This window comes from Haliotis rufescens, unplaced genomic scaffold (genome assembly GCF_023055435.1).
Source record: "Haliotis rufescens isolate VD_foot unplaced genomic scaffold, xgHalRufe1.0.p SCAF_3, whole genome shotgun sequence".
In the NCBI taxonomy this organism is placed as follows: Eukaryota; Metazoa; Mollusca; class Gastropoda; order Lepetellida; family Haliotidae; genus Haliotis; species Haliotis rufescens.
Window position 1 is genome coordinate 50,786,908 of NW_025964001.1, and position 25,785 is coordinate 50,812,692.

Here is a 25,785-nt window from a genome sequence, read left to right on the forward strand (position 1 = left end):
GACAGATTTTTTAGTCAAAATGACTGAAATATTTACACATTTTATAAATTGCCTGAGAGAATCACATTTTACAAATTGACGGTAATATATACACGCTTACAAAGGAAAAGACCTGTGACAACAACGTCTATCGCGCATTGAAGAATTTCCCAACCAAGACGTAGAGAAACAAGAACGAATCGGTTCAAATGAAGGAAAACAAAATGCAGATATCATAATTACAACCTACCAAATTTATGTGTATAAGTTTTAGGCATGTTCGAGGAATGTATCCGTGAATATCCACACAAAGGAACAATATCCCACTCATCTGCAGCTGTACAAAGAAACTTATTTGATGTCACGTGTCTCAGTAACAATCAAATATTTTAAAAGATATATATCGTTTCAGGATATTATAACCCATGTTCGTTTCTCAACTGATCGCTTGGATTGTTTCAGGTGTTTTACATAGGTGTCAAGTCTCAATGGTCGGCTGAGAAAGCCCACGTGACAACTATTTTCAGCGTCCACGGTTCCTAAAAATTCCATTGAGTGATAGATAACAATGATCAATCAATCAACGTATTATCAGTTCACCCTTTGAACAAAGTATGTTGTTTTTACATCGGCACTTGGCGCCATGATATGAGTGTATTCCCTTTGTTTTAGTAAACCTAGACATGTAAACACTCACTCTTGACATATCCACTGTGCAAGATAACAGTGATTAATCAATCAACGTATTTTCTGTTAATCCTTTGATGACTAGGAACGACCGTTGATTTACAAAAAGAAGTAAATCAAGTGATCATTCATCTCTTGCTGGGCTGCCACGTGCATATTACATAACACACATTTCACCTCACTTCAAACATGGATTTAGATTGAATAATTACCCCAGACACAATAAATGCCAAATGGGAACCTTTGTCAGGTAATATAAGTGGTGCTACCACTAATTGTACCTGTAATAAATTCATTAACTGAGCATCAAGTGAATGACGACAAATACACAAGTGTAGGGTTATACGAGAAAACGTGGATGACAACAAGGGAGTAGTAATCGTATTATCAACGCAAGCCGAAATCCGAAAATGCTTTCACTGCATGGATACTATTTTTAGTATTAAACTATAACCATCTGGGGTATTTCCAAATGACGACGTCCGATGAGCTCCCTTGTTCTTTTTGTCTGTTTGTTTAGGCTGAAGAAATGAATTAACATGCGCCCTTTGTCGAAATCTTTATAGATCACAGTTAACCAATCAGTGTTCAAAAATGCGTAAAACAAATATTGCCTCCAGCCTCCAAGTTTATTTAGCTGTCCTTGCAGACGGTACCCCAGTCTCTGGTCACGCTCAGTTGCGTTGCGTATCATCCGGGTACTCACAGGGGAAAAACAATACAAAGGCAACAACCAGTCCGTTAGATCAGTGCCCCTTTAATGTATGTTTGTTGTTTAACACCCCACTCATCAATATTCCATCTATATGATGGAGGTCTGTAAATAATCCAACCTGGACCAGTCAATCCAGTGATTGACATCATGAGTGACAATCTACGCAATTGGGATATAACATGCATCAACAAAGTCAGCGAGCCTTATCAACCAATCCGACAAGGAGGAAAGCCCAATGTGATTGTGTTTGTACATGCTAATCATAGATATGGTGTTGACATGACATTCACAAGGATCAGGGTAAATAAGGGTCTAGCACCTGTTATATAACCTACTTTTAAAGGAAGCTGACACAGAAATCCTGTGATATACGACTATCACTTACTTGCTGATGGAGGTAGGAGGAAGCTGACACACAGCTCCTGTGATATACCACTATAACTTACTTGCTGATGGAGGTAGGAGGAAGCTGACACACAGCCCCTGTGATATACGACTATAACCTACTTGCTGATGGAGGTAGGAGGAAGCTGACGCACAGCTCCTGTGATATACGACTATCACTTACTTGTTGATGGAGGTAGGAGGAAGCTGACACAGCCCCTGTGATATACAACTATAACTTACTTGTTGATGGAGGTAGGAGGAAGCTGACACACAGCCCCTGTGATATACAACTATAACTTACATGTTGATGAAGGTAGGAGGAAGCTGACACACAGCTCCTGTGATATACAACTATAACTTACTTGTTGATGGAGGTAGGAGGAAGCTGACACACAGCCCCTGTGATATACAACTATAACTTACATGTTGATGGAGGTAGGAGGAAGCTGACACACAGCCCCTGTGATATACAACTATAACCTACTTGTTGATGGAGGTAGGAGGAAGCTGACACACAGCCCCTGTGATATACGACTATAACCTACTTGCTGATGGAGGTAGGAGGAAGCTGACGCACAGCTCCTGTGATATACGACTATCACTTACTTGTTGATGGAGGTAGGAGGAAGCTGACACAGCCCCTGTGATATACAACTATAACTTACTTGTTGATGGAGGTAGGAGGAAGCTGACACACAGCCCCTGTGATATACAACTATAACTTACATGTTGATGAAGGTAGGAGGAAGCTGACACACAGCTCCTGTGATATACAACTATAACTTACTTGTTGATGGAGGTAGGAGGAAGCTGACACACAGCCCCTGTGATATACAACTATAACTTACATGTTGATGGAGGTAGGAGGAAGCTGACACACAGCCCCTGTGATATACAACTATAACTTACTTGTTGATGGAGGTAGGAGGAAGCTGACACACAGCCCCTGTGATATACAACTATAACCTACTTGTTGATGGAGGTAGGAGGAAGCTGACACACAGCTCCTGGGCCAGGAAGGGGTGCTGGGAAGCTTCTGATGGATTCAGCCTCTCATCTGCAGAACATGACAATATCTGTTCAGCATCTTACTGCAGAGACAAGTCAACAAAGAACAACAGAAGAACATATCCTTCTTAATGACGTCACTCAAAACATGTTCAGTAGGAAATCTCAGCACTTATTAATGTATTTACTCTGACAGTCAGTGTAGATTTATTGTACTTAAAACCCCATTTCCTTCACTGCAAATAATGACTGACTTTTATTTCCAGTTGTGCTCACAATGTCTGGTTATTAGCTTTCATGTTTACATACTTCTAAAACAATGTGTCTGATTCATTTCATGAAGTGTACCAATCGTAGTTGAGGTTACAATCAATAAAAACACATTTAACCATGTTGTTACTAGACCCCTGATTATTAATTATTTATGATGCTAATGATCTTTAAGTGGACACAAGAAAAGAAAAGGAGAGAGAAAAGAAAGAGCATGACCGTAATTTAGACAAACATTGACGAGAGGCAGTTTCAGACCAAGTGGACATTTGAGATTCTGTGTCTGATTACTCCAACAGCATGTACATCACTATTTGTAGGCCATGTTATCACCATTTACCCCAAGTACACATCCCAGCATCACATGAGAAATACAAAACTGCCCCTTTTGTTGTTGAGTGCAAAAAGGAGCCACAAAAGGACAACAGATTTTCAATACACCCAAGAAATGCAGCCAGGCGAATTTACAAAAGCAACTTTCAAGATGGGCAAGTTACAGTTATGGACGACCAGCATATTAGACATTGCTTTAAAGTGTTCACCTTGGGGATTCCAACCAAAGTACTGCTAGGTCTCCAGACAGCCAATTGTAGGAGTCAACTAAGATGTCCATTCCCTGGTTACAATGTGTGACCTAGCCGACTGTGTCATCACACCCATTGATGAATGCTTATGCAAAAACATCCTTCCATGATTGCCCTAACAGAACAATTGCTGTGTAGAGCAATGGTTCAGGCTACGACGTGAGGGTTGTTTGCTTTCAGTGGATCAAGGTTACCACCCACTTAACCCCCAGGATGACTGTGTAACTAACTTCGGTCGTGGATGGGAGGGATACTGGAATGAATAACTGATTCTGCAAGCAATGGATGAAGAGGAGTTCATCCTTATCTTTGCACACACACACCTACCCCCCCCCCCCCCCCCCCCCAAACAATTGTCACGATTGGTGTGATGGTGAAGGAACAATCGGACTAGGCTTGTAGTTGAAAACCAAGCTCAAGGTGTACTGCACCCTGCATACCATGCTCAAAACCGACATGGGTGATGTCAAGCTCATGTAAATCACTCACCTACATCGCATTGGCTCAAGCCAAGAGAAAAACTGTTTTCTTGGTGAGGTCATAAAATGAGGATACGTTGAGGGGCTTGAACTACCACATTCAAATCCAATGCAGGGGAACGGAATTTGGCCTTCTTATCCTGTAATTCCGGAATCTTTGTCATTTTGCAATTTTCCTGGAACAGCCAACACTGAGTTAAGCAAAACCAAATACGTTGTAATGGTGCTACCCTTCAAGTGTCTTTTGGTATGCAAGTGTAGGAGGTATTCAGCTAAGAATTCAGGTGACACTGTCGTGGGATCTTGATTCTTTGCCTTATAAAAAGGTTTCAAATAATCACCACTTGTCACCATATAACCCTCTGGTAGAGGGACAATGTGCCAAAAGCAATGGCCTTAGCTGCTAGCGCCAAATAGCCCTTGACACTTAACGTCTTTTTAAGACAAACCAAGCGTGCAGATGAAATCTGCCTGGAATTGCGTGAGGTAGTTTGCTGTGAGGGTGGATGAGTAGGTTTGACCACTCTGGGAGGGGTAGCAGATCATCTTCTGCAAGATTTTTTTAGGTCGACGAATCACCTCCTCGCCGGCCACCAAGGCGCGACCAAACTTAGAGCAAGGCTCTTGTATCTTTGATCTTTGGTATCACACAAGGCAGTAATACAGGAGGCCAAAAAGCGGAGAAGGGAGAGAGTGCATTGTTTCTTGATTGTGCAGGCACCACACCACCATGCTGTTGTCGGTGGATATTGCGAGATGGGTGGACTGTAGCTGCTCCTGCCAATGTGAGACGGCCATTATCAGTGCTCCCAACTCTAGATTGTTTATATGACAAGGACGTTGTGCGCCTGACTCCGCACAGCCCTGAGGCTGTCTGGCCCTGGATATGAGCACCCCACCCCATGCAGGGAGGATTCTATGAACAGGTGTAAGTTCAGGACTAGCTCAGATAAGGAGACGCCTTCTAAGACGACCAATCCATCATCCACCAGTTGAGATGTGTCCTTAGGTGAGATGGTAGAGTGATGACTGCATACAGGTCTTGGCGCCTGAAGTGAGCAAACCCTGCAATACTTGCCACTCGCAAGAATGTATGTGGGTGTTGAAGAGCGGGTAGCAGATTGTTATCTACAAGACTGTAAGAGTTGAGAAATCAACTACGGGAGGGCTTCTAGGAAAATAGTCTTTGTAGGCGTACCACTACCAGCTCCCATGTAGACTAAATAAAAGTCCCCATCAACCGATGGCCAAAGTATGCTGCTGCACAGGTGCTCCTGTTCTAATATCGAGTTGACGATGAAGGGAGGTGCCTCGTACTCAATGTGTGCCTCGATACTGCGCAGCTTGACACCAGCGGTCTACTGAAGTAGATGACTCGGTCACATTGATGTACAGCGACAGGCGTATAACCGAAAGTTTGCAGCATTGTGTACCAGTAAGCATGCAAACCAATCTGGAACAATGACCCTGCGCCGCTTCCATTAGGTTAGTTGACCTTATTCTGGTGTTTACAGTCCAAGTTCTAGACCCGTGATATTTAAATCACCATGCGCATTAACCTCGAATTCCGCAATATGCCAGAGGCAAGGTATGAGGTCCACACAACGGACAATCCATTGTGAACTGTGTGGTAAACAGACAAGTCTGTGTAGACGTGTGACTTGGCCGATGCAGGTTCAAATTGATCTCCATGAAATTTGTGATGCCTGGCGCTGACCTGTGTACGATGACCCCAACAGGTGGGTACCCGGTAGCATATGACGATTCTGTCACATGTCTAACCAATCTTGAAAGTGTGAAGCTCTTCAAGCTTGGTACAGCTCATGTCTATCAGGCACCACATGAAACTAATTCAACGAAAGTACTAAAGCCTCTCCGTGGAATTGTTTAGCTAACGTTGAGTGTACACCGCTAGACTGGAGAATTGACGGAGACTTTCACAGATCCATCAGCATGAGGCCAGGCGCTGCTGAAGGTTGAGGAAAAATCAGACCTCCGTTGTATGCAGAAAATTTAAAGGTGGTTTAGACGATAGGCTTTGGTCCCGATCAGGTCCTGTTCTTAAGTATGGTCTGCTCGGAAGAGCCAGTCATCCTCTGAGGGTCCTTCTACCAAACTTAGTGTCTGGTCAGCCACTTCATTTCTATGGCACGAATAGGAAAGTCATCTTTCCTACTTGGTCGTCTTTATCACTGGTGCAAGTGTCAACTTAGATCATTTTTTGAGTACGGGATCCGGCAGACGCTGATGAAATCGCAAGTGCTAGGGTTGTTTCATGTGCTGGTGGCTGATGTAGCTGATACATTGGCGCAAGCGCTAGATGCCTCCATGTCATAGACTGCTGGCATAAGGGTAATAACCGGGGACTGGAGGCCGGTAGCGTCCTGCAACTGAAACATCTTCTTCGCAACACGGAGGGACTGCTGTAAAATATGTTTGTGAAAGACCTGTCTATAAATAGAGAAACTTGGTGGACAGAGAGGTGAACAAAAATTCCATTGAAAATTAAGGAGCATTCTTCAGTGCAGTCCAAGCAACATGGATAAGGAATAGTTAGAAAAAAATATACCATGACAATTTGTACATCAAGCAAGCACGTGTTAAGCAAAATTAGAAGATGTAGTTGAAATAGACTTGAGCATGCCGATGAAAAACACACGGTTGAAATTGGCAAAATTATTTTTTTTAAGAGTATAAAATAAGAACACTCGAAAACTCTATATAACACCAAATGCTACAGGTATTTAAATATACATAAGCATGTTAATACCTAGCCGAGAAATGCAAACAAACTTTGTATGCCATTTATCTAAGCTAAAAGGAAAGTGACGTATATAGCTGTTTTCTCCTTGTAGAGATGACCTTCAATTCACATCAATGCATGTTGTTGCATGCGCAGTCAGGGACATTCTAGTGACAGTATAAATAATTAAGTTTGAACCAGATAAACCAGTGACTGAAAGCATGAGCAAGGATCCACACCATCGAGACACAGCCAAGTCACCAGTCCTCAACATTCGATACATATTAGTCAGCTCTGTGATGTAAGCATGTGTTTCTGGAGACCTATTTTTACCTGGAATCCCATCATGATCAACATGGACTCAAAGAAGATGATATTGTCAAGTGACTAACCAGGGTCATATCGGAAAAGCTGGGAAAGGAAATTGGCAAATGCATAATCCTTGGCTCCTTCTAGGCACTCGAGAATCCTGGCAGTTGCTGAAAGTAAACATATTCTATTAACAAATTAACAAGTTATTCAATAACAGGCTTTGACAATTAATGACAAAATAGCGAGCCATGAGAATCACCTGGAGGTTTCTGAATTATTGTCAATAGTACCAGTACATAATAAAGGTTGTTATACATATAGTGGGTGAGTTTTGTTTAATGCCGCCTTAAACAGTATTTCAGTTATATATCACTGTATCAGTCTGAAGACAGCCTGAAGTGGTTTAGACATATATGACTTTGGTGAAACGCACAAGCATGGGTATGGTGCTGACACAACTTTAAACATAATCAGTGTGGACCCGTTCTAACCCATCATCCTAGATTCCTGGAATGTTTGTTTGTTGTTTAACCCTCTGGATGCCGAGTTTTTTTTCTGACGCACATTTTCCTAGGATCGGAAAAGTGAAGGTTGTGCAAGAATTGCGCTCACGCGGCACTGGATCTACCTCTGGCTATAAAATTACGCTGAGGTGGAGAATATTAAATTTCCTATTTGATGGTGTAAATGTAACTGTTAATATCAAACCGGCTTTAAAAAAAGACACTCCTAAGTGTTGTCCGAGGATTTATTCTGCATTGAAAAACAGTAAATTTCTCCACTTTTTATCATACACCGATAAAGTACTGTGCAGCGATTTTTTTTATTAAGAAGCTTTACGGAAACTGTGAGCGAACAAAATACTGCCTAATATCTGAACGACATAACTACATATCAAATGGAGTTATATGCGTATGTATAACGATATACATTCAATTCCAAAAATAGCATGCCATAAATGACGAAAACTGATTTTTCTCTATTACGTCAAAAGGTGACAGAGAGGGTACACACGTACAAAGAAAAGGGGGCATAACTCCGCTATGCTTAGCTCTAGTTTGTTGTTACTCAAGTCATGTGGTGAGAATTAGCTGTGGGTAAGGACAATATATATTCGTGGTGTTTTGTTCAGGAGGAACCAAACTATTCCAACACAAATATCGATATTGAAACTGTACACGTTTAGTTATAAAATATACCCATAAGAAATGATAAAATCGTACTTCATAAAAAGGAGGTAATAGAGAAATGGATGGCCTTATCTAACCTATAACTTAGTCCTGAGATTCCAACATTCTCCTGATTGTGTAAGTGTAATTTGACTAATGTTGCATCATTATTAATGGAGCACAAGCCTTAACATCAAATGTAATGAAATACCCTAAAAATAACACCATTCCCTTTGACGTCATGGCTGGTTTTATGTCTTTGATAACGTCGGAAAAAGACGACACTGGTATTTTGATTCATATATTTCTCCCCTAATTTTCGTTCATGGTATGGAAAATCTCGATGTGTGGAACGGAATTTGACTCTTTTTCGACACAACATAAAATGACTGTACTCACCAAGTAAATAATGTCTTGAATATGTAAACAATTAGATAGTTTATCGTGTATCTTAATTGGACAAGACACGCACCCGTTTGGCATCAATTTACGTAATGAAATTCCCCAAAGAATTTTTCAAAACAACCAAAATCATATTCAATATTGGACATATATTTGTTCATTATTATGTTATTATTTCTTACACAATAAAAGATGCAAAGAAAGCTCTATTGGTATAGAATTATCAGGATAATCGTATATGTTTGAACCAACGGGGTACCTGGCATGGGCTTTATTTTTATACATTTACAATTCCTGGAGAAATAAAGTAAACTGTTTACTATCCTGTGATCACAATATTGAAAAAAGAATGAAACCATTGATCATATAATGCAAAACGAGAGGAATAATTCGTAAATTGTTTGTTACTAACGCGCACCTGGCGAATCGTTAGATATCACTGTATTCTCTGTATCCAACGACATAAAAGACAAATCCAAGACCAAGACATTTCAGAAATGTGTGCATATATTTTACTAAAAAATATTATCCATTTTGTTAAAGTAATATATTCAGTTTTAGTTATAAAATAAAATGAAACAGCTATTCATGGACATTGGTTATATGAACTTATTAATATTGACTTATTACACATCCCAAGAAATACGTACATGCTGCAGTTAAATTTACACATCATCTTGTAACACTTGTCCAAAGGAAAGAAATATCGTAGTCGACACTATAAACCTATCAATTGTTATGTAAACAATGTTCAAACAAACAGGAGATTATCAAAGGTTCGTTCATACATGTTGTGGCCTATATTTACGTATGATTTCATTTTGAACATTGACAAATATCCAAAGTGAAATTAATTGTGTGAAGAAATGTATAAAAGACATGCAAAATATACACCATAACTGAAACTGTAAACAGCATGATACAATGATCGTGTGCACTCTCATTTAAGGACCTTCACCTCAAAGAAATTACCAAATATGTACAACAATGTTGACGTATGACATCACTACCTGTGGCCCACTTTTACAAAATGGCGTGTACACTGTCAACAGTACGCGGGATTGTACGAGGGGACTTTCGTTGATTCAGGGATCGTATAAACATACATGTGACATGTAAGTAATCAGAAACATTCTGACAATCTATGTACTGTTATTTGTTGTCATAATTTTCATTGAAACAAACGGAAATAGTCAGAAATTCCAATAAATACCGTTGTCGTTGTGCGTGATTTTGCGTCAGTCATGACGTCAACCAGAATGGTAACTTTGACAATTTCTGTTGAAAATATCAAATCATTGCAATGTATCTATTTGAAATTCCCTAATTCTTCCAACGATTCTCTTTCCATGCATATTCTGAAAATGTTGAGACAATATCTTGAACGAATAGACGAATGGATAGCTCAAAATAGGAGAAAATGCTACAAATCTAAAATCTAAATTTTTGCTTTGTTTACATTTCAACCATGTGCAGTTTTTCGAGCACAGTGTTCGTTTTCACACCTAACTTATTTTGCTTGTTTTCATCTAGCCACTTTGTATTGGTGACAAAGACCACTGGTCATTTGATTCTTAAATGTATGAGGAATTCAAGGATGTAGGTATCGCAGATTAATTTGAAATATACGTGATGTTACAGGCGTCTCATAACCGGTGTACCTGAAACGTGATTTTGAAAACACTATCCAATATGGCGGAAAGTTCACTTGGGCGTTCGTGTTTTCGTTTTTCCCAAAACATTCTAAACGATTCTCGGGTTATTGGAGACGTTTTGGAATGATCATTGGTGATTTCATAAAAGACAGATACCCGTGATCACTAATATGCTATTTTTGAAATTCATTTCTCGGAGTAAATGTCCGAAATTTAGATTTCAAAACATGGTGTAAATAACGCCGTGAGAGGTGATTTAGTAATGTGTAAAAAATGGCGACATTTATGATGTACCTAATTTTCAGAGGTCATTTTCAGTACTTTTGCTTGGCCTAAAATGCCAGTGAATGATATCACGGAACAGGGAATTTCCATTTGACATATATGTCCCTGTGGCATCCAGGGGGTTAACACCACACTCAGCAATATTCCAACTATATGACAGCAGTCTGTAAATAATCAAACCTTGACCAGACAATGCAGTGATTGACATCATCAGCATCTATCTACGCAATTGGGATATTTTGACATGCATCAACCAAGTCAGCGAGCCTGACCAAACAAGCATAGTGGCAAGCATAGGTTGCTGTTCAAGACCTATTCTAACCCTGATCTTCACAGGGTCATTTCTGGCATGACTGAGGGACACAAGTAAAATACATTAGTTTTCCAATATGATTGTCATGTAGCCACAGCTGTACATGCAGCCTAGAAATTGTTTTTTGGTTATAGAATAGTCCATAGGACTACTGTAAACCTTATTTCACTGGTAGCTAGTCCTGCTAGAACCAGACAAAAATGTTTACTACAGTATATTTACATTTTCTGTTGCATGTGAGACAGTGATGTGGGGAGGGTGACTTGTCATCAAAGTCACATGACAGTGGCGATGGTCCATGCAAAAAGTAGCAGTGGAATGTGGAAACATCTTTATTTCTTCACCCAAGACCATCGCCGAGCGCTGTCTTTTTGTTGTTATAAGGTAAGCAGTGAATGCATTATGGAGTAATGCAGGATAAGTAAAAGATTTGAAGCATTGAGACTGGTTCAGAATCAAGCCTTCAAGTGCTGCTACAGTATAAGTCAGTGAGGGCTACCATCATTAGATTTTTACCTTGACTGAGCACAATACAAGAGTCTTAGGCTTGCGAAATAGCATGATTTAAGAAGGCTGTATATGATGGCCAAAGGTAAAAAGATTTGCAAATGTTAAATACACAACAAAACATTACACCTGTTATTTAGCATACCACACACATACCATGTATTTACCAATATCACAAAGATAAATGCAGACTTGTGGGCCTAAATAACATTTTCAATATGGCTGATGTGGCCACAAAGTTAAAGTAAGGAGAGAAGACACCCTTGCTGGAATAACAATTTCAGCTTCATTGGACCTTTTTGTTCAGAAGGGATGCACAGCTTTGTGATTCATGCTGGATGGAGAAAAGGAGTGCCATGACATAAGCTCCCCTGTGCACAATGTGCACTAACTGTAGGTTAAAGCAAACAACACGAACAAACCTGGGGGCTGGGCTAAATTTTGTGAATGAAATAAACATTTGTTTTGGCAATTGTTATCAGGCAACTGACAACATATACAGGCAAACCTCAAGTGTCAGCAAACATTGTTCATTGTTCTTGTTCAAATGACTTTATTGTCTATTTATAACTCAACATCAACATATTGATGTTGTGTACTTGGTAGCATAGCACTCACAAGATATGAGGAATAGTGATGAGTGAAACAAAGACTTCATATCATTACCATCTTCCTGCTCCACATCCTCTGTGAATGTCGCCAACTCCCGTGAGTATTTGCCTCTCTGAAATACTTCCTTAGGCAATGGGCCTAGAACCGAAGTTATCTGAAGGACAATTCATGATACAATCACTTTAGGTTAAATTGACATAAATACTGTATCTTAAAACATCTCTTCACAACCTTTACTCTGTTACAAATATGAGTGAAGTAGTCCAGGCAAAAAAGCTTTCACTTGGAACAAATTGCAACAGAATTTATTTTACCACAATGCATTTCTACAAGGTCCCGAAAACAACAAACTCATATTTCAGATGAGGGTCAATGGTGATGGAATTTCTTATCTTAAAGTGTTAACTATACTTCAGTGAGTTAATGTGCCATGTTATATGCACATAAGTCCTAGCACACTGTTTTAGAGTTAAAAGATTCAACTGTGTAAACACACATTTAGGAAACTTGTCGGCCATCTTGAAATTGGAGGCCATCTTGAATTTTGCAGATTTGTCAATAGTCGAAAACGTTCAGTTGTTGTGAATATCTTTTTAGAAACATAATATGGCTATTTTGCAATACAACACGTGCCTTTTTTTATCAGAACATTGACCCTCATTTGAAATATGGAAGATATATTGATAATTGGTGGCCCTATTGGATTATGCAAATTAGACATATTTCCCAAACTGGGATTTCTTGTGACTTTTAGTATGTTGTTTTCGGGACCTTGTAGAAATGCATTGTGGTAAAATAAATTCTGTTGCAATTTGTTCCAAATTAAGTGAAAAAATTACCTAGATTGCCTGGACTAAAGGTAACTTTTCCATCAACCTCAAGATATAACTTCAGAATAGCTTCCACCAAGTGACTGATTCAAGTCAACTTTGGTCAATAGCGACAAGAAGAGAAGTCAGCTAATCCTGGCAAAACTAAGGGACACAGGTAATTATGTCTACTCACACCACTAAGCCTCTTAACAACAGTGAGACCACCTTTGTGGTCTTGTGGATAGAGTGTCTGTGGTTCAATCCCTAGTCATGTCATACCCAAAGACGTAAAAAGATGGTACTTGTTGTTACACTGTATGGCACTCAGCATTAAGGGGCTAAAACAAGAACTGGTTGGCCCGGAGTCAGTATACTGTGTACTGGGGTATTTGTGTTAAACTGCAGCATGGTATCTCAGTGGGACAACACTATAAAACCGGCATTAGTTCAGACCAGTGCAAGCATTGGCCTGTGGCAGAGGTATAGGTTCTTCACATGGAAGTCTCGATAGGAGTGTAATTAAGTCCTCAAATGGTCACAAGTCTGAAAATGTAGTTTGGGTGAGTAAACCCTATAGTCTCAAATGTTTTTCAGCACAGACTGAAAATCACATAATGTTAGCTTGGGTACCGGGTACTCATATTTGCAAACCATCAAACAACTCCCTCGTAAAACCATATCATTGAGTAATTCCATCAATATCAAGTAAGTGTGTAATGTTCCTGTCATACAGCCTTACTGATGTAAGTAACTCTGGCTTGGTCTTGCCAAAGAAGAGGGGTCTTCCCAGATACAGTTCTGCTAGAATACAGCCCAGGGACCACATGTCAATCTCGGTGCCGAATGGGATTCCAAACATCACCTACAAACACAACACAAAAACCTTCATATTTTGTAATCTTGTAACAAGGACAGTTGTTAACAGCTGTTTCAGATGTATCTGCAAACATCATGAAAGAGTTGATCACCACCACTGTTTGTTCTCACATATCCTGAGCTTCTATGTATCTATCCACATACGATTTCATGTCTGGATATGAGTCATTTCCAAAATTTGTAGGATTTTGTGTAATATGTTAGTATCTCATTAATTATGGTATTCTAAAAATGTGTTTTAATCTTAAATTGTATCTTGCATATGTCTGCACATACTACCATATAAAAAATAGCTATAAATTATAGTTAAGCGCCACAAAATGACTTTGAAGGGTGAAATTTTGCCCATTTTGGCTTGTCACAATCCTGATGGCCCAACTTCAGACATTTTTGCATATATCTTTAAAGGGCAAGTTCACACGGAAATAAACCTATTTTTCTTGTACTTTTTCCACATTAAAAGTGTTAACCTAGAAGTGTCATAGACAAAAATATAAAAATATCACAATTAATTAACATATTTTTCGCATTAAAACGATTTATATTTTTCACATTTACCAAGTGTTCTATTTCCACAACAAAAACACCATGGCTTATGCCCCTTGCAATATGACGTCATTGGTGCCAATTGATAAACATTATGACGTCATCATGCTTTGTTAGAGCCGCTTCACGTGGTGTAGGTCTAGGTGTGTGATTCTAGCGTCTCAGATGCCAGCCAGCATAGTGTTATGCTGAGTCACCACTGCGCCGGAGTGTGTCGTAGGCCATGTTGTTTTACCGCAAACTGGTACTTGATATCTTTTGCGTTGAGAATAGACAGGGACCCAGTTGAATTGGCACCAATTACGTCATAATCTAAGGGGGATAACTCAGGCCTGTTTAGCTCGAAAAACGAAGGCCTCATAACGGCATATCATTTTCACACTATTGTGAGCTTCCTACTTTCACTGTGTAAAAAATGAGTGTATATTTTCAAACAAAGATACTAATTAATTCTAAAATTGCGTTTTGTTTAGAAAAAGAAAGAAAGTGATTTTTGCGTGTACACTTCCCCTTTAAAGATTATCTTAGATTAAGTGTAACAAATAATTTAACTACTTTTGAATGAAAAATATTTGATTTATTTCCTTTATTATGCTTGTCACAGGGTTACATGTCACAACTGTTATCAGAGCTAAATAATTTGAATAAATGGGGTCTCCCTAGCTGATTGCTTAAACTACTTCCTGTTCCAAAGCCTTGCTTTTTGGATGTCAACATGGCTGCACCTGGTTTTTTGGAGACTGCAGAAATAAATAAATTACAACACATAAGGTGAGTCGTTTTCATATCTCATGTTTTGTTATGTCACTACTGTTACTGGGCTTGAAAACCTATGTCATAATTGTTGTGTGCATATGTGTACTGATTTTCCATTTTGTGCATAGTTTGGGAAGCATGTGTGTTTTGATCCTAAGGGACCAATCATTATTTTAGAAATGAAAGTTCAGTGATTTGTCACTAATGTTACAGTCACTACTGTTACAATGTCATTTGTGTTAAAATGTAATAGTGGGGACAGAAATTGTAACAGTGGGGACATATCGTCAGTTAAACTATACTAAACCGCAAAAGAAACGTCAACCCCAAGTAATGTTGCATGAAAAGTTGTCATTTAAATAGCTGGGTAATGTTTGTCAAAGTTTCTAAAATTTAACATTACCTTGTCCAGAAAAATGAAATTTGATGATTAAAAAAACCAAAGCAGATGACAACAAGCATGAAATACTCACATCCCCGCCAATATGACATGTCGGGTTGTGTGCAACTGGGCCTTTTTGTAAATGGCCTAATTGCAGCACTAAAAAAAGTTATTACTGGTGTGCAATGAATGCAACAACTGTGTCCATGATCCTTTTGTAGGAACATACACTCAAGCAATGCAGAACTTACCAACAAAAAAGGAAATGTATTCCATACTGTGAGATGACATTATGTGCCAAGTTTGGTGAATAAATATAGTACAGTTTTCAAGATCTGCTCCGGAAACGAGGACTACCGCCATTTTCAGTCTAAATCAAAGTCGTTGCCATGGAAACTCAAAAAATAATTTTTTGAAAAATCCCAAACTATCAAAAGGCACCACTTCACCACTAGATCTATCTATGTGCCAAGTTTGGTGAAGAAATATGGTACGGTTTTCAAGATCTGCTCCGGAAACGAAATGTGACGGACGGATGGACGGCACCCATTCCTATATCCCCCTTCCACTTCGTGGCGGGGGATAATAAAACCGATTGCCCAAACGCATCATGGCAACAGCCATAGTAACCCGATGCATGTGAGTTCCGTGCAAATTGAAATGCACATGTGTTCCCCCATTTCTTGCCCTATAAAAATCCACCCAGATCGGATAACATTCATTCGTTATTGAAATGCTACCACATGCAAAGATTGACAAGAAATCAGCGACACCAAGCCCTTGGATGATTGCAAGCTTGACAGAGTAGACAATGCATTTCAAGTCCACGTAAGGACCATATACAGGCTCAAGCAACGGTACCAGACCACCAACACTACAGATGACCGAGCATGTAGTGGAAGACCAAGGGTCACCACCCGACATCAGGATCGTCAGATTGTGTGACAGCATCTTCAAGATCGCTTTGTTACTGCTGCGGAAACTGCTAAACAGACCATGGGGACACACCAGAGACACATTAGTGCAGACACCGTGCATCAACGATTGACAAGCAGACACCTCCACTGTCACAGGCCACTCCGAGGACCCATTCTGACACCACGTCATTGCCAGGACCGTCTTCAGTGGGCAACACAGCACCAGCATTGGCGCCACCAGCAGTGGAGAAGAGTCCTCTTCTCAGATGAAAGCCGTTACTGTATCTCATCAGCAGATGGCAGAGACAGAGTCTGGCGACGCCATTGGAAACATTATTCGGATACTTGTGTTGAGAGAGACTCGTGGGGTGGTCCAAGCATCATGGTCTGGGGGTCGAATTAATCTTGCACAGAGGGTCGGCCCTGTGGTCTTCCAGAACATCGGTCCAGGGAGAGGCAATTGTGTCACAGCAGCTCGGTACATTGATCAAGTCTTGAGACCACATGACCTACATCATTCGGCACATCGCCGCAACCACGAGTTTCAACATGATAACGCCCGTGCCCACACTGCGAGAGCAACAAGAGTGTTCCTCCAGCAGAATGGCATCTGAATCATGCGGTGGCCTGCCCTCAGTCCTGATTTAAATGCCATTAAGCACCTGTGGGACAAGATTCAAAGACGGCTGAATGATGTTCGATCAAGGCCGACAACTCAGCTGAACTGCCTAAGGCGTTCCTCAGAGTGTGGGCTCAAGTGCCTATGGCCTTCATCAACAGCCTCATCCATTCCATGTATCGACGTGGCACGGCAGTCATCAATGCACATGGCAGGCACACGAGATACTGACTTGTGATGCCATCTTCTCAGATACTAGTGTTGTTTGACACTTTAATTTCAACCTTGATGATCAGTTTTGCCAAATTTCATCTTTTTAATATGTCTCAAAGTACGTTTACAGTGTTTGGACAAATAAGATTTATCATATATCTATCCATGGTGACGTTTCTTTTGCAGTTCAGTATAGTATTCTGTAGGAAAATTGAAAGAATAATTCATAGCTGTTTGTACAAATAATTATCATAATGAATACAATGATTTTGCTTGAAAGTTCTGAAAAATGCTGACATGCATGGCCAGAAAACAGACAATATGGCAAGTATATGTAACAGTAGTGACGAAGGATGGTCAAAGTTGTGACTGAAATGGATCGCAATACAGATTCTGCTTTACTTACATAACCACTCAAACTAATATATTTTGTTTCGATTAAGTTTTATGAATTCATTTTCAAAATTAGCAGAATCACATCTGTGATTGCAAGAGGAATGCGTATTTTAAATACTTGTAACAGTAGAGACCAGTCAGAGATTTTGAGATTGTAACAAATTTGACAAAAGTGCATTGATAAAAGTGTTAGCTAATTTTCATAGCTGTTTTGAAACAATAATATATGTAAGTTTGACATTGCTTGACAGATATGTTTGAACTGATTGTCATAAGTTTTCATCTCATACATTTTAGTTGCTTTGTAACAGTGGGGACACAAAATGTAACAGTAGTGACAACTGATTTAATGTTGTACATGTTGTAAGAAAATGGTTTGGGGGATTAAGTTTTACAATTGCAGAGAAGTGCATTTCTCATTAAAAACTGTTTCACAAAAACTGATACCGATTTCATTGAATTACAAACAGTTTTACTCGAAGTGCATATAATATGTTGTAACAGCGGTGACACTGAACTGTAACAGTAGTGACTAGGAATTTTATAATTTGAAAGAATATGTTGTAACTTGAAACCTAATTTATTCAGTTTGACGTCTTTGAATATTGTTTATGTTTTCCTGGTAATATTTCAGAAGACTGATGGCTTTGACTAGGGTTGTGAAATTTTCTTTAAATGTTATGTTTCCAATCATATATTAGTCTTTTTCAGTGCAAAGAATCAAAGATGGGTATGAATGCGGTGGAATGCCATAGGTGTTACAGGCAAAAGGAGCAATGGCACTCCAGAAGCATATTCATCTCTGTACAGTTTTTCACCTCTCTGGACAGTTTTTTACCCATGGCACCAGTGATTGAGCAGGATGTTTAAGAGACATCTTTACCTCTGGACAGTATGGGAACACCTTTGACACCAGTGAACCCCAACAAATCCATGATGCAGGATGTTTAAGAGACATCTTCACCTCTGGACAGTTTGAATAACACCTATGACACCAGTGAACCCCAACAAATCCATGATGCAGGATGTTCAAGAGACATCTTCACCTCTGGACAGTATGGAAACACCTATGACACCAGTGAACCCCAACAAATCCATGATGCAGGATGTTCAAGAGACATCTTCACCTCTGGACAGTTTGGAAACACCTATGACACCAGTGAATCCCAACAAATCCATGATGCAGGATGTTCAAGAGACATCTTCACCTCTGGACAGTTTGGAAGCACCTATGACACCAGTGAACCCCAACAAATCCATGATGCAGGATGTTCAAGAGACATCTTCACCTCTGGACAGTTTGGAAACACCTATGACACCAGTGAACCCCAACAAATCCATGATGCAGGATGTTCAAGAGACATCTTCACCTCTGGACAGTTTGGAAGCACCTATGACACCAGTGAACCCCAACAAATCCATGATGCAGGATGTTCAAGAGACATCTTCACCTCTGGACAGTTTGGAAACACCTATGACACCAGTGAACCCCAACAAATTCATGATGCAGGATGTTCAAGAGACATCTTCACCACTGGACAGTTTGGAAGCACCTATGACACCAGTAAACCCCAACAAATCCATGATGCAGGATGTTCAAGAGACATCTTCACCTCTGGACAGTTTGGAAACACCTATGACACCAGTGAACCCCAACAAATCCATGATGCAGGATGTTCAAGAGACATCTTCACCTCTGGACAGTTTGGAAGCACCTATGACACCAGTGAACCCCAACAAATCCATGATGCAGGATGTTCAAGAGACATCTTCACCTCTGGACAGTTTGGAAACACCTATGACACCAGTGAACCCCAACAAATCCATGATGCAGGATGTTCAAAAGACATCTTCACCTCTGGACAGTTTTGAAGCACCTATGACACCAGTGAACCCCAACAAACCCATGATGCAGGATGTTCAAGAGACATCTTCACCTCTGGACAGTTTGGAAACACCTATGACACCAGTGAATCCCAACAAATCCATGATGCAGGATGTTCAAGAGACATCTTCACCTCTGGACAGTTTGGAAACACCTATGACACCAGTGAACCCCAACAAATCCATGATGCAGGATGTTCAAGAAACATCTTCACCTCTGGACAGTTTTGAAGCACCTATGACACCAGTGAACCCCAACAAATCCATGATGCAGGATGTTCAAGATACATCTTCACCATTGGACAATTTGGAAGCACCTATGACACCAGTGAACCCCAACAAATCCATGATGCAGGATGTTCAAGAGACATCTTCACCTCTGGACAGTTTTGAAGCACCTATGACACCAGTGAACCCCAACAAATCCATGATGCAGGATGTTCCAGAGACATCTTCACCACTGGACAGTTTGGAAACACCTATGACACCAGTGAACCCCAACAAATCCATGATGAAGGATGTTCAAGAGACATCTTCACCTCTGGACAGTTTGGAAACACCTATGACACCAGTGAACCCCAACAAATCCATGATGCAGGATGTTCAAGAGACATCTTCACCTCTGGACAGTTTTGAAGCACCTATGACACCAGTGAACCCCAACAAATCCATGATGCAGGATGTTCAAGAGACATCTTCACCTCTGGACAGTTTGGAAACACCTATGACACCAGTGAATCCCAACAAATCCATCATGCAGGATGTTCAAGAGACATCTTCACCTCTGGACAGTTTGGAAACACCTATGACACCAGTGAATCCCAACAAATCCATGATGCAGGATGTTCAAGAGACATCTTCACCTCTGGAAAATTTGGAGACACCAGCGAATCCCAGTCAATCCATGATGCAGGATGTTCAAGAAACATCTTCACCTCTGGACAGTTTGGGAGCACCTATGACACCAGTGAACCCCAACAAATCCATAATGCAGGATGTTCAAGAGACATCTTCACCTCTGGACAATTTGGAGACACCAGCGAATCCCAGTCAATCCATGATGCAGGATGTTCAAGAGACATCTTCACCTCTGGACAGTTTGGGAGCACCTCTGACACCAGTGAACCCCAACAAATCCATGATGCAGGATGTTCAAGAGACATCTTCACCTCTGGACAGTTTGGAAACACCTATAACACCAGTGAACCCCAACAAATCCATGATGCAGGATGTTCAAGAGACATCTTCACCTCTGGACAGTTTGGGAGCACCTCTGACACCAGTGAACCCCAACAAATCCATGATGCAGGATGTTCAAGAGACATCTTCACCTCTGGACAGTTTGGGAACACCTCTGACACCAGTGAAACCCAACAAATCCATGATGCAGGATGTTCAAGAGACATCTTCACCTCTGGACAATTTGGAGACACCTCTGAGACCAGCGAATCCCAGTCAATCCATGATGCAGGATGTTCAAGAGACATCTTCACCTCTGGACAATTTGGAAACACCTATGACACCAGTGAACCCCAACAAATCCATGATGCAGGATGTTCAAGAGACATCTTCACCTCTGGACAGTTTGGAAACACCTGACACCAGTGAACCCCAACAAATCCATGATGCAGGATGTTCAAGAGACATCTTCACCTCTGGACAATTTGGAGACACCAGCGAATCCCAGTCAATCCATGATGCAGGATGTTCAAGAGACATCTTTACCTCTGGACAATTTGGAGACACCAGCGAATCCCAGTCAATCCATGATGCAGGATGTTCAAGAGACATCTTCACCTCTGGATGAAGGTGGAGATGGAAAATCCCATGTCAGTAATGTTTATGTGCTTTTTTGTGAGTTACCCATGTGTCAACATTCTTCTACAACAGCATATTGTCTGAAAAAACATTTTGTCGTAAAACCGACATGTTAACCAGTGAAACAGGTTTTTTCATTCAAATTAAAGCTTATTCAGTTGATATGATGTGTTTTTGTTTGATAACATTGTTTGTTGCGTTGAAAGATGGAATGTGGAAGTCATATTAAATTTCCTCTTTCATAAGAAAGTCACTACTGTTATGCTTGTCACTACTGTTACATGTAATGTCACTACTGTTATCGGCCTAACTTATAGTAAATATTTATTATTTTCTTTTTGTTATTTGCTTTATGTGTTATTTTCTAATAAATAAACATGTAATTGTATGTTCTGAAAGAAATTCACCAGAACAAACAATGTTTTAGTACAAGAAGACTGGTGTCAAAATTTTATCAAAATGTAAATTGACAAACCAAAGCTTACTATCATTGTTTTATATTTTCTTCAATTTGGTTTCTTTTGACTTTTCTGTGTACAAGTCTTCACAGAAAATGATATTATCACTAAAAATCCCAGTTCAAATGACAATTTTCAAATAACCCTTACTTTACAACATGTAACAGTAGTGACTTGTAATTTGCATTTTTCGTTTTTAAATGTCAACAAAGCAATATTAGGATTCATTAAGGTTGCAAACTCTTTACCTTAACTCTAAAACATGTTGTTTTTGTATTAATGAACCAAAATCAAGGAAAAGAAATAGTTGCTTTTTGAAATTCATAGGCATGAAATATCTTACAAATTTTGAAAATGACTCGTATCATTCTGATAAAAATCTAAGATGCCAGTAATTGAAAAGTTGTTGAAAAAATGATATGCTTCTCACAATAATAACATGGCAGGGGAACAGAAATGGGCTTTAAACAGTGTACCCATGTGGGCAATTGAACCTGCGTCTTCGGTGAGGTGACAAGTGAACACTGTAACCACTGGGCTACCCTACTGCCCCCAGATGGTACTGAGTACTGAGGACTGAGTCATATCATATAATGCCAGGAAGCAGAGGAAGCATTATAAAGGGGAGTCAACTATTGCCATGGAACAGTCCTAAAACATGTCATTAGATAATCAATTCTGATTCCTTTAGATTAATATGAGTATTTTACTTTGTATATAAAAACAAAACAAATATGTCAGAAGGCCCAAAGTAAAGGTGGTAGACATTTACCAGATTGGTGAAACCAAGGTATGGTATTGAGAGATCAGGGATCATAATCTGGGAAAATCTGGGATTCGAACCCATGACTAGCATACTCTGGCACTTCTACATCATCCATTGGTCAACAGTGAAATTACCTCTGGCGCCCTGTAGAGCAAGGTCTGGACATCAAACTCACGGTAGTACAGAGAAACTTCTTTGTGGACATGTTGTATGGAGTTACCAAAGTCTATCACAGTCACAGAACTCAGGTCATTGGCTGGAAGAAACAAAGAACTGATACTTGAACCAGTGGTCATGTTGACTTAGAATTATCAAAACTGTCAGAGACGTATTACGTGACCACTATCACAGAATTCAGTTTATGTGCTGGAAGAAACAAAGAACTGATACTTGAACCAATGGTCATGTTGGCTTAGAACTATCAAAACTGTCAGGGAGGTATTATGTGATCACAATCACAGAATTCAGTTAAGGTGCTGGAAGAAACAAAGAACTGATACTTGAACCAATGGTCATGTTGGCTGAGAACTATCAAAACTGTCAGAGAGGTATTACGTGACCACTATCACAGAATTCAGTTTATGTGCTGGAAGAAACAAAGAACTGATACTTGAACCAATGGTCATGTTGGCTTAGAACTATCAAAACTGTCAGAGACGTATTACGTGACCACTATCACAGATTTCAGTTTATGTGCTGGAAGAAACAAAGAACTGATACTTGAACCAATGGTCATGTTGGCTAAGAACTATCAAAACTGTGAGGGAGGTATTACGTGACCACTATCACAGATTTCAGTTTATGTGCTGGAAGAAACAAAGAACAGATACTTGAACCAATGGTCATGTTGGCTTAGAACTATCAAAACTGTCAGGGAGGTACTATGTGATCACAATCACAGAATTCAGTTAAGGTGCTGGAAGAAACAAAGAACTGATACTTGAACCAATGGTCATGTTGGCTTAGAACTATCAAAACTGTCAGGGAGGTATCATTTGATCACAGTATCAGAGAAAACTATTAAAAGTAGGATTGAGTACTTCTTGCAATAATTGGAAAGATATTCAATGGACTCTAGCTCATCCGTCTATCTACTTCTTGGTGTCCTCAGTGAGCAGTGAGTACTGTTTAATGCCTTAGTCAGCAAAAAAATCAGCTGAATGATGACTGCCTGTAAATAATCTATGCTGGGCCAGGCACTCCAGTTGAAGACAGCAAGACTGTGTTTTATATATACGAGCCACCAATCTGCGCTGACAGCATAGGGATATGTCAGGATATGACAGCATACAATCAGCCAGGTCATACATCCTAACAAAATTAATACATTAACATTTTAATCAAAATGTAAATAATTGAGTGTGGGCCAGGCAAACCAGTGGTTGATGGCCTGGTATGTGATTCACACCATCAGGGAAAGATGTCAGGTCCACCAGATCCACATTGCAACCTCCCAATTCTCATTTAAGTATACACATGCTATGACAACAAGCATAGGGTACCGGAGCCCTGTTCTGCTACAGAATCTCCAGGAGTGTAACTAACCATGTTTCAGCAGTATGTTCTCTGGCTTGAGGTCGGCATGGATAGTGTTCTGTTGTCGAAGAAAGCCTAGGACAACCAACAGCTGGAGACTCAGCTTCTTCACCTTGTGTAGGTGCTGAAGTATAACATAGGCTTCATCATATAACACACAACAGCTTCATCATGTCCATCGATCCTAAATAAACAAACTGTAAAAAGATAATTTTTGCCTAATAAAATATTTTTACAACTCTTATCCATTAAGCACTCACAATAGGAATTCCCCCAGTGGGGGAATTTTTGTTTTGGAGTTGATTTCGCCTGTTATTTTCTTTCGTCTGCTTTACCCTATTTCTGTTTTTCAAATGTAATTTTGGTCAAGCATTTGTCATTAAGTATGCCAGAAAGTATTAACATCTGCAAGTTACTATGTTGAATTTAATTGCTCTTTAAGATTATACATTTGTTCCAATTGTTTATCCTTTAAAATTATACATTCCTACCAATCATTTATCCTTTAAGATTATACATTTCTACTAATAATTTATCCTTTAAGATTATACATACCTACCAATCATTTATCCTTTAAGATTATACATTTCAACTAATAATTTATCCCTTAAGATTATACATTCCTACGATCATTAGAAATCAAAGTTTAAAAGAGAGGGAAAAACAAACCTCACCTAAAAAATATCATAGAGGCAAATTCCTAAAAACAGCATTGGTTTACAACACTTTCACACAATGACTTATGGTTATCAATCAACTACCTATAAACATAGCACTATTACAAACCCTAATCTATATTTGTGACTTCACACAAAGTGAGAGTGACAGTATTACATTTAATCCCAATGTGTCAGCTAATGGTGGGATTGTTTGTATGGTTGTTTGAATAAAGCAATAAGTCAGCAATATCCAAGCCATATCATGAGAGCCGGTAAATAATTTAATGGTGGACCAGTGGCACTATGACACACAATCACTTAAGTCACATAATCTGTTTCTATTCCAAGGGACCTATTCAGCCCTAGAAAGTGGGAGGAAAGCCTCAAGGATCACAATCCAGGTCAATCTGGGATCTGAAAAAACAAGTAGGGGATCATAGCAGAAGCTCCCCACAGCAATAGCCCATTTGCGGAGCTCTCTATGTATACTATCCCTGCCACCACTCAACTCCCTACTGTGACAGGCAGTCACAACCATGTTTGCAACAGAATGACCATTACGTTTACACACAAATGTGATGACTTGTGATGCTGAATACTCTTCCAGAAGCTAACTCACTTTCTTTGTTCGTCAGTCTGAATCTCTATTTCATTTCATCATGTAATTAGTAAGAATGTACTAAAGGGGGTAGTTTAGCCAGGTAGAACAAGAGACGACTAGTACAATATACACAGATCTATTTACATGAACATCATATACATAGGTAGCTAACAAATATATACAACACTGGTGAACAACAATAGACTTCCCAGGGTCTGAGCATGTTCCTAGGAAGCAAGAGCAAGTTTGTAGACACATACTTAGTTTTGGTTTTAATGTGCGCTTTCCGACATATGAGTATTTTGGAAATTTGGAATATTTAAATATACCATGCTAAAAAGGTGGGGGAACTAAAGGGGTTTGTGAGGTTGTGTGGTTAAGTGTTTTTATAGATTTATGATTTATGTTTTATTGGTAGTTTCTTTGTTTGGGGTTTCTT

The 25,785-nt window shown here is 39.6% G+C and overlaps 1 protein-coding gene across 1 annotated transcript in view; it reads right to left on the reverse strand.

The window, feature by feature from the left end:
• The window catches only part of LOC124141985, a 51,546-nt gene that overhangs the window by 6,782 nt on the left and 18,979 nt on the right, over positions 1–25,785 (reverse strand). The window contains exons 6-11 of the mRNA XM_046510206.2: positions 24,096–24,210; positions 22,685–22,806; positions 13,659–13,781; positions 12,162–12,261; positions 7,245–7,331; positions 2,739–2,825 (exon numbers count right to left, since the gene is read on the reverse strand). Coding sequence (XP_046366162.1) covers positions 2,739–2,825; positions 7,245–7,331; positions 12,162–12,261; positions 13,659–13,781; positions 22,685–22,806; positions 24,096–24,210 — 634 coding nt within the window. The remainder of the gene's footprint in view (positions 1–2,738; positions 2,826–7,244; positions 7,332–12,161; positions 12,262–13,658; positions 13,782–22,684; positions 22,807–24,095; positions 24,211–25,785) is intronic.